This window comes from Chelonus insularis, unplaced genomic scaffold, assembly GCF_013357705.1.
Source record: "Chelonus insularis isolate UGA/USDA-ARS -01 unplaced genomic scaffold, ASM1335770v1 contig_719_pilon, whole genome shotgun sequence".
NCBI lineage: Eukaryota > Metazoa > Arthropoda > Insecta > Hymenoptera > Braconidae > Chelonus > Chelonus insularis.
This window is the reverse complement of record NW_023276720.1, coordinates 4323-19250: the sequence shown is the minus strand read 5'-3', so window position 1 is coordinate 19250 and position 14928 is coordinate 4323. Positions and strand designations below refer to the sequence as shown.

At 30.4% G+C, this 14928-nt stretch overlaps 1 protein-coding gene across 1 annotated transcript; it reads right to left on the bottom strand.

The window, feature by feature from the left end:
• Window positions 1–1511: 1511 nt before the first annotated feature.
• LOC118071033 (uncharacterized) lies at window positions 1512–2870 on the bottom strand. Its single transcript, XM_035089971.1, has one exon. The coding sequence runs from the start codon at window positions 2868–2870 to the stop codon at window positions 1512–1514; it is 1359 nt and encodes a 452-aa protein (XP_034945862.1).
• Window positions 2871–14928: the final 12058 nt, after the last annotated feature.

The window sequence follows — 14928 nt, the reverse complement described above, 5'->3', positions numbered from 1 at the left end:
GTTCTAGAAAATGAAGAATGTTTCCCGCGTGTTGCATATCGATTAAAATGAATTTTTTAGGAATTATTGATAAAAAAATGTTTTCAACAATTAAATGAAGAAATAATTGTTTGTTGAATAATGATAAAAAAAAATAATCGTATAATTGACTTTTTCATGTTGAAATTTTTTCTGTCGCAAAGGAATAAAAAAGAGGCTCCGCACAATAATAGAAAAGCAAAAAATACACCTATGTAGCATAGGAAATAGCTAAAATAGTTATAAATTATGTTTTTATAAAAACATGTTTCTTGCAGAAAAATTCTATGAATGCATATAAAATTCGAATTTATCGATAGAATAATTTGTACATTCCTATCTTCTATCAATGTTACTAGTCTTTTTCAAAAATGTATTCGTAGGGTAACCACAGTTTCATCGAAAGATAGTCATTCCAGTAACAGCATTCTGAGCTTGTAATGATTGTGTAACTTCTTTTATTAATGTGTCTAGGTCGAAAATTTCGATTTTCAGAAATTTTAAATAAAAAAATATTTAAATAAAATTAAATTGTTATCGTCGTAGCAATCTCGCAGTGAGTTTAAAGAAGAAATTTCAGGCAATCATAGGTACTGGTAATAGAAGTGAAACTTAAAACTAGCAATTTTACATGGGTTCTTATGGAAAACACATATCTTATTGAATATAAAAATCAAATAACAACAGAAAAAACGATTGAGCTTCTTCCAATTTTTTTGTATATATAGCTTTAATTTAATAGAAAGTTCTCCTGAAATTTTATTGACCTTTGATACATCGTTCTTACAGGATTAATTATAATTTTTCAAAATTTGACGCTTTACGTGACAAGCGGCTTTACCAAACAAAAAGATCTGGCAACGTCGAAATAGTAGTCACGTGATCACATATTTCTATCTTTGTCGCTGTCATTAAAAATAATGTATCTTAGAAGAGACCCATGACATTAGTTCTCTATGTTACTTTTTTGCAAATATTATTCAGAATTTTTCATTTGCACCCCAAAAAATGAAAATAATAATAGTGAATATGTGCGAAAATTTGATATAATAACTATTTCTTTAAATAAATTTGAAAATAATACGACCCAACTGAATAACATTTACATTTAAACTGCAGAAAGTAAATGCGTATAAAATTAAAAAAAATTTCATTTTTTTTAACAAAAAATAATAATGATAAATGAATTCCACTATTTGGTACAGAGCTATTTATCTGGTGACATTTCAATATAAACGAATAAAACTGTATCATATTTTCATATTCAAATTCAAGAAAATAAATAAACCCAAAAATGAAAAGAATTTTTTTTCTTCTAACAAACTTAATGTAATCATATTGCAATATCATATTCCGCTACAATTAACATCTCAATATAAAGCTCTGCTTACATTACTTGCTTTGAAATATTATTTACTGCTCGCGAATTGTTGCAAGTGATGTAATAATTTTTTGAAGTGATAGTACGTGTAATTTTGATAACGATTTATTTTTTATTTTATTGTTGAGTAATTTTTTAACTCCATCAGGCCCTGAAAAATATCTTTCAGTATTTCTATGCTAATATCTGCATCAGCCAATTGTTTTCGAATTGACAATCCAACATTTTTTAAAGGAATCAAGCCACCTAAAATAATACTCCGTTTTTTATTCGCTTCCCATGCATCAATCCTGTTATTAAATGTTTTGAAGTTATCTAATAATACTTTTTTTGATATATGTAATTTTTGGAGTATTTTGCAATCATCTTTGGCATTATGTGCACCAGCCGTGCTAATATTTAGAGAATGCGCCAATCCAGTCAGACTAGATTCATTCTTAGCTTTTCGGCCAGTCACACTTCTAATAACTGGTAGAGTATCTATAAAGCCATATATCACTTGTGAAAATTCCTTAAGTAATGAATATTTACAAATTGATCTCCACAACCTAGGCCCATCGAAGGTTAGATTATGAACAGTAATGTAACACTTCTTCCCGATCGAAGTTAACCACTCTTTTATATCATTTAATGCTGTTCTGATATGTACAGATGATATTTTCATCCCATTAAGCATCAGTTCGCCGTAAGAATTTGTTAATCCATGGACGTCAGTAGCTGATTGGGCAATCGATTGCACAGGATTTATGTATCTTGAAAAATAATTATTTTTATATTTAGCAGCAATCTGTAATATGTCACAATTCATATTAAAACTTGACGTTTCCAGATCGATTAAAACAATACAATTGTCATCGTCTTCTTCTTCTTCTTCTTCTTGTAAGTAATCTTCTTCCAGTTGTACGGCTGGCTCGCCAAAAAGAGCACAGTTACTCTCATAGGTGACACCTTCATTATCTCCTTTTCGATGACGTAAGGCAGTTCTCTTTTTCTTTCTATCTATTCGTGCTCTTTTAGCTTCTAGAAGATTTTTAAATAGTCTTTTCTTGCCTGTTTTCTCCTGTACCCGCTGAACATGATCCGCAAGAAATTTTCCTGGAGATAAATTTTTAACTTTTTCGATTTCTTGGATATACCCTTCTCCGATATTTTTTTGGCCAATAGTGCATGAAAATCGAAAATCAGCAGATGCACTCATGCTGTAACAACATGATTTTCGAGCTTTGCTAGCCATGGTATTATTGAGGCTTTCATTGGCATTGCTAGAAGCAGCAGCAGAATATTTCTCGGCATTATCTCCCAATTTGTTATAAATATCTTGAAGGGCTGCAAACAGTTGTAGATCATCAAATCCTCCGGGTATAATTTTATAGTCGTAGTTTTCCTTATCTTGCACATATCCACACCAAAGGCCACAATTATCATGATAGTTAAATACGTGATAAGAAATGTTTCGTACAGCATTAGCCATACTTTTGCTATCGCCTTTATTTTGTGTTACAGCATATGTGAAGCATCTATGTAGATAAGTTATACGACCTTTACTCAGCTCATGATGACTTTTCTGAATATTATATAGTTACTTCTTTACTCCAGAAGAAGTATGATTAATGTCTGATTGTTTGATTATTGAGTGGTCACTTGCAGCTCGACATACGGCAATGGTTGAACTGTCGTCATCACCCACTAAAACACCACATTGAGCATTGTGCGAACGGAGTATAGAGCTTTCAACAATAATTTTTTTGGCATTATGTGGCTCCATTACTTTCGCAGAACCATTAAAATTATGCCTACAGTCATGATCGACTACAGGAATACCTTTGCGCTTTGCTACATCGCATTTTTTGCACTTACGATTGCACGTAGAATAGTCTAAAACCAGTCCACTTAAAACACCAATTATAGCACTGAAACCATTTAAGCTGTCATAGTTTCTACCAGCACCTCTTGTACTCCAGCCCATATCGTATGAAATCATTGATCTAATCACATTCTCAAATGAAATCGGAGCTTGATGCTCAATATCTGTACTAGAAGAAATACTGGGATTTAGAATGGACGTACATAATTCGGTACCGGCTAAGGATGGTTCATTGTCAGAAACAGATGGAATTATAAAACCCGATTGAAATTGTTCTGGTCTAAAATAAAAAAAAATAAAGAAAATTATTCATAAGTATATATAAAGAAATAAGATTATCATTCAAAAATTATTGAATGATTATCTTATTTTTAATAAATTTATTTATTATTATTTCCAACATAGTAAACATGTAAAAAAATTACAGCAGTAGATTGTAAAAAAGAAAAATTATCAATATCAAATTATCAGTACTTGAATGGAATGCAATACATTTTCGTTTATTATATTTACAAATATGCTTTTTTGAACCAAAAATCATCGATAAAAAAAATTAATTCACATAATTATTTACAAATTGCAATAAATTCATTAAATTTAGAAGGATTAGTTTACTTTTTTATATTTACATTATTTTCGGAATTTCATTTAATATTAAATATCACACTGAAAAAAAAAAGCTTTGTTAACAGTTTACATAACTGCTGTTAACTAATTGTTTGTAGACGGTGTCTGTATATCGGTTCACTATATATTAAAATCATTAATCATGTAAATAGATGTAACTAAAAATAGTATCATAAAGTAGGAATGTACATAGGAAGGTTGTCCCAGAAACTAGTATCAAAGAATACAGAGCATTTATAAAAATAAGAAATAAATTGCACCAAAAAACCAGCAATGAAGAACTGTCAGAAAACAGTAAGAAGTATAATTACTTCAAAAATATTTTAAAATTGATATGTGGTAGGGAATTTTTCCAATATCCCCTGTTTTTTAAACTAGTTTCTAAGATATTTCTTTATGAAAGTTTCTTAATTACAGTTCTTTTTCGATGATCGCAGCATTTTCTCGTGTTAGTTTTTTCTCCAGCGTGGTTGCTTTCCTGCAAGATTCTCTAGCGACTTGTTCTGCAGTTCGTCCAGCTTCATATTCATACTTCTTAAAGGTATTGAAGTCAAAGCAAGGAATATTCATGCATGCAAACAATTTACATAGATGAGTTCACCCTAATCCACTATGCAGAACACCTACATAACATTAATAAAAAATTAAAAAATGTCAAATCTATATAAAGCATATTATTATCTTTTCATTCTGAAATAGTACCTATTGCTGTTTTTCTGTTGATGTCAAAATGAGTTTTACGTTTGTCAAGTGAATCTCTCTGCTTTCCTGTTGAAACTTGATTAATAGTAAGACACTTATGACATCTTACTGATAATTGAGAAGCCATACCACGTCTTATTTCATTTACGATGTATTGCAAAGAAAGTGCTTCTCTACATGAAGCACACCATAACTGTTCACCGAGAATTGCAAGTTCGACAATTCTTCGTCCATGAAAGAAGTTGGGTCGTTTTTCCTCCAGATCAATCTCACTTATAGGCACTTCGTCTTCAATGATAGGTATTTTACTCGAAGGCACTTCATCTATAACCACAGGTACTGTATTATTAGGCACATTATCTTCAATTCCAGGTGTTGTATTCAAAGGCACTATGTCTTTAATTACAGTTGCGATGTTTTCTTTTGCTTTAGGTCGAATTGGATATTTTCTGCTTTTTAATCCAGACTGTTGTTGAGCAAGTCGTATTAGATAAGTTTTTTTGGTAACAAGTTTACCTTTCCAACGATAATTTGCTTTTAACATTGTATTAAATGTGAAACCTATAACGTATTGAAATCTAACCTCCAATGAAGTATTTCAGCTGATCTGTCTACCTAGCTCAATTTTCCTATACTGTCTACATAACTATAGAGGTGCAATCCTGCCAATTTAAGAAAAATGAATAAATAATATTACAGCGTTGCCACGATCAACTCTTTTTTATGAAGACTAGATATTAACGTTAACAATAAGACATTATTTATATTTTTCGTTTATATACTATACACTTACCTTCTTAATGATATTTAAACAAAGTTTAATCATGTAAGTTAATAAATAATGTTCATAATTAATAAAAAAATTTAGTTTTAAGAAGTTAGATTCAGGGCATTTTCACTGTCAAAAGTTTTCTTTCTTAAAATAGAAAATTCGTGAATATAATGTAAAAACGTCTATAAAGTTTAAAAATACTTAAAATTAAGTAAGTATTCAATGCAACTTATTGTCACTATCAATTTTATTCACTCACTCCAAAAATCGCTGTTAATTCTTAAAATTTTATACGAAGAATATTTTTGTAAATAAGATGAAAATGATTCTTTGAAAGTCCCTAGTTTTTTATTATCAATTGAAAGCAAAAAGAGTCTATTTCATTTAATAAATGACTTGGAATTCCATGTGATTCCTATTATTTTTGGTATCCAAACATTCCAATAGTGTATCACATATGAATGTTGTTATATCAGAGTCACTTAGGACGTGGACATAGCGCAAATTTTACTGAAATCTGGCAAAGTCGGTTTCGGTAGGATTTCAGTTATTTTTGTGGATTAAGAAATTTCCTGAGATACAATCGGACACAAAAGCACACAAAATTTTAAAATCTTAAATATCTACGTATTGCATATAACATGAATAAAATTGTCATCAATTTAAACAAGTTTTGAAAACCATCCAATCCACCCACAGAACAGAAAGCCTGGCAGGACCTTGGCAATTATTTGCCATCTGATTCTATTAAAAAATTTTTAACTTTCGGAGAATCCTTGAAAGAAGATGAGCAGAAAAAAAATCACTGGTAATTACAAAATATTTACAAATTTCTTACTGATCATGCAATGATTTCTCATTAATTGTTGAAATGCCACTCTTTCATTATGTATGCTATGTACGAATAATTCAAATGTTATTTTTTAATTATATACAGGTTGATGTCTTCCAAATGATTACAGCTGGATCTTCTGATTGTGAAAATGACGTGCAGAGAATAATGGCCAAACTCATAAGAAAGAATGTCTAGTGCCAATATAGCGGGTGTGGAAAAAAAATTAAAGGAGTTGGAAAAAAGAGTTTTAAAGACACAGAATCTTTCCATATTATGGAAAGTAAGTGAGTGATTTTACTCAGATTTATTAAAATGTTTATTTCGATTTTATAACTGTGTTTATTTTTCTAGAATTCCTTCAATTCAAGTATCGTGCCTCCAAAGACAAACTGGAAATAATCAGTTGGGTGAGTCAGTTTTTATCAGAGGCAAAAGACAGAGAAGGTGGTCGAGCTCAGCATGAGAATAAAAATAATAATGTTGCAGAGTAGTTATGGAAATAAGTGAAATTTTTTTTTTACTTTCCATTTTGTTTCTTTTTCTTTATTATCGATAACTTTGAATGAATAATTAGAATCACAAAAAAAAAATTTTAATATAATTATAAGAGAATGTAGTGCAATTAAACTTGAAGAATTAATATAAACATGAAATATTATTTATACGTTTGTACTCAGAAGTTAAAAATGTTTTAATATTTGTAATCAATCACTAAGTACAAAAACAAGTTTTAATAATTACAAAAAATTTTAATAATTTTATAAAAGAAAGATTTCAGATATAGTATGTACAATGCTAAATATAATAAATATTATATTAGTTAATCATATGAATAATAAAAAATAAACCTACCTATACCTCTATGACTGGTCATTTAATAACTTAACTATTATTCGATAAATTTTATTCAATTAATATTGTTGCATGGATTAATTCTGGCATTAAAACATGGGCCAGAATTGAAATTTAAGTTTGAACCATTCCTGGTAACCATACATAACCTAGTCGTGGCAATGATGCGTGGGCCAATGATAATAACCAAATCTAGCACCTTGTTATCATTCCAGATTTCTACCAAAGCTGGGCTGAAGCGAGCTTACAAGCATGGGCCTAAGTTAGACATTATTGCACCAAGCGTGGCCCATGTTCAGCCCCGTCGTCTTTTCTGTATGGGCGTCCTTTTTTTGGCACAACCTACACTGGTGCGTTCCACGGAGACTTAGAATTTCTTACTCTGCCGTCGTTTTTCATCTCTGAGATCTGTCTAGCTACTCCATCTTTGAAAGCTTCGGGAAATCGGTACATTTTTTCGTATATTGGTATGTCGTCAGTTGTCAGGATTTTATGGTCTGAAGAATCAGTGTTTGTGAGTATATCTTTTTTAAGACAGAATAAATGATTGAAATCAGTGCAAATTTGTAATAAGTGAGCTATTTCTTCATGATTTAGGTAAGCACCACGGATGCTTTCTATTAGTGCAGATAGTCAAGAAGATTTGTGATTTATGGATGAGTTTATTTTTTATTGTAATTTCATGATTCTTATATCATACTCGGACATTGAGTCAATCAATTTCCGGGATATTGATTTCACAGTCAGTATCAGTTGTATTAAGAATAGTAGTTTTCGTGAATCCGTTTTTATCAACTCTAACTGAACTGCCAGAGATGTCAACACCGTCGCGAATTTCCTTTCTGTCAAATATGCTCTCTGTGACGTTAAGATTTTTCACTTTTAAGGAAACTATTGTTTCCGTTCTAGTTTCGATTCTGTGAATGTAGGTTGATTGAGGAATCGGATTCTTCTGAGATTGAATTGAAGGATTTTGAGATATTTGAGTATTGGATTGACGAAGTAGATTTTGTGAATGATGTATTAAAGAAATTGAGCCCTTTACAAAACGTAGTTGGTTTTGCACGTTACCAACGTTTGTTTTGAATTGAGTGAGGATATCATTCCCGAGGATACTAGCAAATAATATTGGAAAACAGTCCTTCACTATGTGGACAACAACTGGATATTTCGAGTTTTCTATCGTCTGCTCCAGGTGACAATAACCTAGAGTTTCTATATTTTCATTCGAAATCCATTGATGATTAATTTTATATTATTGTAACAGGGTGTGTCTCTGCGTAATTTTAACAGTTTTATAACTGAGACGGTTGCCTCACTATCGAGGAGCATTTCGAGTGGATTTTCTTTTGCTTGGATAATTTTAAGATTAGCGGAGGTTCTAATACTTATTGAAAAGTTGATTTTCACTGTTTTGTCTGGATGTTGTCTCTACTCACCATCACAATATCGAGTGAGTTTCTTTCAAACTAAGATTCTGATATTTGGACATTTCGTCACGCCATTTCTGTTCGCTTCCTTCTGCCAGAGCATATTGCACTGCGTCCTCCCAAGAAAAAAGTTTTTGAGTTTTTACAACTAATGAAAGATCTCTATTCAATCCTAAAATGAATACATTCATAGCTTGATTCTGTATTAATTTGACGCAAGCGGCTCGATTTGTCGTAGACAGGCTTTGGTCGAGTCTGTTAGTGGATTGAATTAAGCAATTTTCAATTTTCGTAGAGAAGGATAAAACGTTCTCTTTTGGGCCTTGTCTGCATGACGATAGTTTGAGTTGCCATCGTGCGTGAGATCGTTTTTTAGAGTACGCTTCTATGAAATAAGATTTCGAGGATTCCGAACCAGTGAAGGTGCGATTACAAATAAGTGCTCGCACATTCCCAGATATTTTGGTTTGAATTATTATAAAAAGACAGTTGTGTTCATCTATCTTGGTAATTTTTATTGCTTTGTCACAATTATCGCAGCATTCAAATAATGTTGATTTTTCTCCTTTTAACGTAGTAAGTAATTTTGCGGTAAGGTCGATTGAGACCATTTTGATTAATCTGAATTTAATTTGATTGTAAGATAATTATATTATTCTTGATACTTGTAAAATTAATTATAGGCAATTTAGTTAACTTACAGGAAGATAATGCTGATCATTATTCGCTTTGATGTCCAGATGTAGGTGACACGATGGCTTAGTGGTATAAAGTTTGGATGATGCGAAGATTGGATGATGCGTGGGTAAAATTTGGTTGATGATGAGTTAAAGAATTTTATCGACGCGATGGTTGGTTAACAGCAAGAAGTTATATTGTTACAGCTGTCTGTTCCACAGGTTGATGTTTACCGTACAGCACTAGCACTTATCTTTACACTCATTAGGAGTTAGTAAGGCTAGATAACTTTCTTTTAGTTCTGTTGATTTAGTGAAGTATGTAGTTGATGAGTCGCACTGAATTCTCTTTAAGTACATCAACTTGTCACTGTTTTCTTGATTTCAAATTAAATTCGATTACTCAATCAATTTTCGTATTACCTTCGAGCAATCCCACTCCTGACACCAGTTGGAATGAATCATTTTTCGAGACTGTGAAGTTGGGTTTATTTGAGTGGTTTATTGAATATTTGTAAAAGTAAAAATACAGAGATATCCCCGATACAATACAGAGATATATATCTCTGCAACATATGTTGCTTCTTTTAAATCTAGATTTAATCTGCCGACTTAAAACTAAATTGCTCGTTGAGTTAGCCTGTAGCTCCTAACGTTTTGCTGACGAATTATAGTACAATCTTTAAAGCAAAGTATCTTATGTCTATAAGAAAATTATAGTCATATAATATGTACCCTTAGGCAGTTATAGTTTGTTATAAAATAGATTGAATTTTATTTCGATGTTGAAGGTTTTACGATAATCATAACACAGGGTCGTGGTAAACATCATGTCTAAAGTACTTTTTATCCCACTATGGCAAAAAGCTCGATTTCCCTACCACAAAATTGAGATGAAAGTAAGCCTCTTCAGCCCATCTTAAGTTGGGACGGAATAAAATTTACATAAGCTAATTTTTGGACGGTGTTGTAGTCATAACAGCGAAACAACTAGAATAACGTCAACAACGATTGAACGGATACAGTTAAAACAGTTATGCAGTGTACTATAATTAACATGTGAATAACATTTATAATAACAGTTGAAGTAGTGTGTTGAATAAAGATTGTTTTACAGAAAAACTTACTCATTTTTATTAAAAAATGAGTGACATCGAAATTTTAAGTGATGAACTCGAATTTATGACAAGAGATTTTAAACGAGAAGCAAAACAAGTAAAAGAATATTATTGGCTACGTAATCAGCAGACCGTTACTTGAAAGTTTTCACTCATTTTGAAAAATGGCAAGAAAAAAATAAGATTAACTCTTACAATAAAAAAAATAGTACTTGCTTATCAATGAGTTATCAAGCCAATTTCATACAAGTACTTTATGGTCTCGATATTCTATGATCAAATCAATGTCATTAATAAGAAAAAATATTAATATTAAAGAATACAATACTTAGAGAGCATTTTCAAAAAATTTGTGTAGAGGTTACATTGCAAAAAAATCAAAAATTCTTGATCCAGAAGACCTAGCGAAATTCTTGAGTAGTGCAGCTGCAAAAATGTATAAAACATCATTCTTTATTAATGAATGTTATAAAATTTTGTAAAATTTCTTAATAAGCGCAAAAAATATATCCGCATCATGAATATTGATTTTTTTAATATTAACAAGTTTATCTCTTTTAAACACTTATTGACAATATAATCTTAAAAACTAGTCTTTCGTAAAAAGATTGAAAATCTCTTATAAAGAGACTAAAAATCTCTTATAGGGAGATTGATTGTCTCAGGTAGAGAGATTGAACATCTCTTATAGAGAGATAGAATGTCTCTGGTAGAGAGACCGTGAATGTTTGAGTAGAGAGACTAAAAGTCTCTCTCAGTGCACGGGGAGAGAATGTTTAAGAGAGTGCGAATCAGTCTCTGTTTTAGAGACTTTAAGAGATTGATATTTTTATCCTGGGAGACGATCGAAATTATCTCCTTATGAAAGTAAGTAAGAGTTTAATAAATTAAATATAACTATTAAAAAAACAATTCAACTGCGTAAAATTCAATTTAGAAAAAATTTATTATTCATTTTAATGTTTTAAGTAAGCACTACTGTTGGATCACAGTTGGATGATAAAATTATAACTGGACAATTATTCTGCCACATAGTTGCAGTAGCTTGCATCCTCTGTATGTTTAAATATTACCTCTGTACAATTTCATATTTTTAAATTCCTGAGACCATTTTTTTCTGTTGAATCTGATGGTAACATAAGCATAATTTTTTTTTTTTTCTTAATAAGTTATCAAATAGTTTTATTGATGTGAAAAAATTATCGCTGTAGACATGGTGATTTTCCAGGCCGAAGAAATTTAACGATTTCAAGACTACTTGGTCACCCAAAAAATAAATCGTCTTGAAAATTTCCATGTAAATACTGATATATATAAATAATATCGAGAGTAACTGCTGGTTACTCGTGCCACTTTTGCCCTCTCCGTATTTTTGTCATATCAATCTCTCTCTCTCTCTGTGTCATGTCGCGCAACGAGCAGATGCTCTTATACACAAAACTTCATATTTCTCTCTTACTTGCAATCTTATTAACTTCCCAGTGGAAAGTTATAGTAATGGGTCCGATTTTGCGAATCCCGAATTTTGACATATCTCCACGTTTTAAGGTCGACGCGTAATTATGTAACTAAGAATTGATTAGATTTTCAGCAAAATCGAAAATATGGTGATAATATTTCATCGAAAAAAAAATTTTAAAAAACAAAATCAGCAATGAAAAAATTTTAAACTCCTGTCAGGATTGAGAAAACAGCATTAAAGACGCTATAATAGTCAATAATAATTATCAATAATATGGAATTGTGTTCATAACAATTGAACATTGTTACTAACAAGTGATTATCGATCAAAGTAATATTTAAATAATAAGTTTTAAATTGTTATAAACAATAAACATAGGGACCCTTTCTATATATATGAGTACTTTTAACGCATAATTTTTTCTTTTACTAAAAAAATGTTACCAACCGTATGACATATATGAAAACATACTTTTTTCGTGTATAACAATGAAATTTGTTGTAAATAATGAAAAAAAGGATCTATGAGGTATAATCGAATTCTTCTAACGCACAATTTTTTCTTTTACTGAAATAAAGTAATTTACCATATCAATCGAATAAAAACACACTCATTTCGTTTATAACAATTCCATTTGTTATAAAGAATGAAAACGGATTCTATTCGAATTGTTTTTTCATTTTTTCCACTGGGAAGTTGGTCGTGTGTCTTTATTTACTCGAAAATTATGAAAAATAGAAGTGAATTATGCTTACATTCGCCATATAAATCATCTGTGAGCTTTCATCTGCTGCATAGATAATAATTTTTCATTTGTTCATTAAGAAGATATTCGTCTTCTAAGATTGAACAATATTACAATTGTAATACATGTTTATATTCCATCTAGCTTTTAATATTTATAAAACTGTTGGAATTCATTGAATCATCAATAGTTACGTATACTAAATAGATTTAAGTTCGTAAATAATTTCTTATATAGAATGCGTGTAGTGAAGCTGTCCAATTTATTTTCATGTCAGGCAAGTAGTATGAGAATGTACTATAGTTTAGGATGTAAAATGTGCGAAATATTCAGAGGTTTGGAATAGAAAGATGGAAATAAAATAAATTGTAACACGAGGATTGAATTTTAATTGCAGTGTTCTTTTTCCCGGGTTAAATAGATCCGATGGTGACCAAACTTAGCAGACATGTAGAGAAGGTTGTCAAAAAGGCTATAGACTACTTTTTATTTATGGAAATCAGTTACGACAATAAAATTTGTTTTAAACAATTGAAAATGAGACCTATGCTGTCATTTCGATTTCTTCCAACGGAAAATTTTTTCTTTCGCTAGAAAAGAAGTACTAACCATTTCACATGAATAGATACGAACTTATATCGTTTATAACAATCAAATGGGTTATGAACAATAGAAAACGAAATCAATGCAATGAATTTAAGTTTTTTTAACGGAAAATTCCTTTTTTCGCTGAAAAAAGTTATTACTTTTGTAACTTAAATGGAAACGGACTTTTGTTGTTCCTATCTTGTAAATTTGTTATAATTAATTAAATAGATTATTACGATAAAATCCTAATTTTTTTTGTTACATATCGTTTAGTTCGATAATAATATGTCGTAAACAGTTTAACGTGATCTTAAAAATATACCATCTTCGCGACGTAATCGCGGGTGTATGCCAGTATATTGTGAGAAAAGATTTAATTGTGTAAGTGTTTATGAACACATAAGCAATATTCAACTCTCTGCACGTTGCGTGCCAATCGCACATTTATTGTAGTTCTATCTGTTGGGTAAAAAAAATTAATGATAATCAATGTCACTGTTGACCATTTCTCAAAGTAACAACAGCGACATAATAAGATAAATTATACATTTATTACCGAAGTCTCAGATACCGGTCATTTTTTATCAAGTTAAATGTGCATCAAGGCAATGTGAGAAAGGATTTCTTCTTTTTATACTGTATATCATATTCAATCAAGAATACTCTTAGTATCTAGATAATTGAATTTTCAGAGTTTTCGTCAGACTTATGTCCGCCTTTTTTCTGAGTCAAATTGCTATTCATTTCTTATATTGGATTTCCTGATAAGAATCTTACGTCTGTCTATTTCAGAAAAACGGCTGATACATAAGTGAATGACAAACTTAGACCGTCATATCTAGATCTGCTGTTAGTCTTATGTTAATTTCGCTACTAGAGTACGGTTATGTTATTTGATAAAAACAACCATATATTCTAGATAACTAGAAAGATGAAATACATTGACAACAAGCAGCAATTTCTTCAGTTTCCTGGGTTGATATATATATTCGGTACAGAACACTAGCGTGGACGAAATTATGAATATGAGCAAGTAATACATGTAATTACAAAAATATTTGAAATCCTACCAAAACTACTATCATCGTATCTCAGTAAAACTTCGCGCCATGTACATATCCCAAATGACTCTGCAAATGATAGAATTGTTGTTTTTCAATAATCAATTTGAAGAATTTTAAAACAGTAGAAAGATTTAAAATCAGATGAAATTCCATGTCATCCATAATGTTGAGTCATGTTTTTTAATTCCGATGGATAGTGGAAGAAAATACTTTTTCGAATTTTCTTCGAATAATTTGAAAAGTAATTTTGTTGATAAAAATTTACAATGAATTTGTTTTCAATCAATTTTAACTTAATTTGAAAAAGTAGTTAGTTAAAAAAGATTCCATAAGACTTGGCCCAATTTTTAAGAATTATGTCCACAAATTTCCTATCAATATAAAACGTTACAAAAATTGGTTAAATTCCTTGATACATCAAAGTTTATTTGCTGTACACATAATGAAACAAAAAAAAATTTCATAAATTTACCAGTCCTTAATATTTTATTGAATAATACTAAGTTAACTTACTTTTAAAATTTACACTTTACAATGTTAAATCACCGGAATAATTTGGTGAAATATAATCAGAGTCAGCTGAAAATTCATATACTACAAGTTCAAGTGTTTTTTCTGAAATTTATATCTCAGGATAATAGAGTTCTTTTTTCCAAATTTCATCGATATCAATAACTGTACATGAATTTAGTTCAATTGTTCTTGGTAATATGACCTTAGTATTCGATTTAATTGGTTCTGACGAGCTCCTCAACAGTTTTTGAATCGAAGTAGCTGATATGTAGGGAGATGT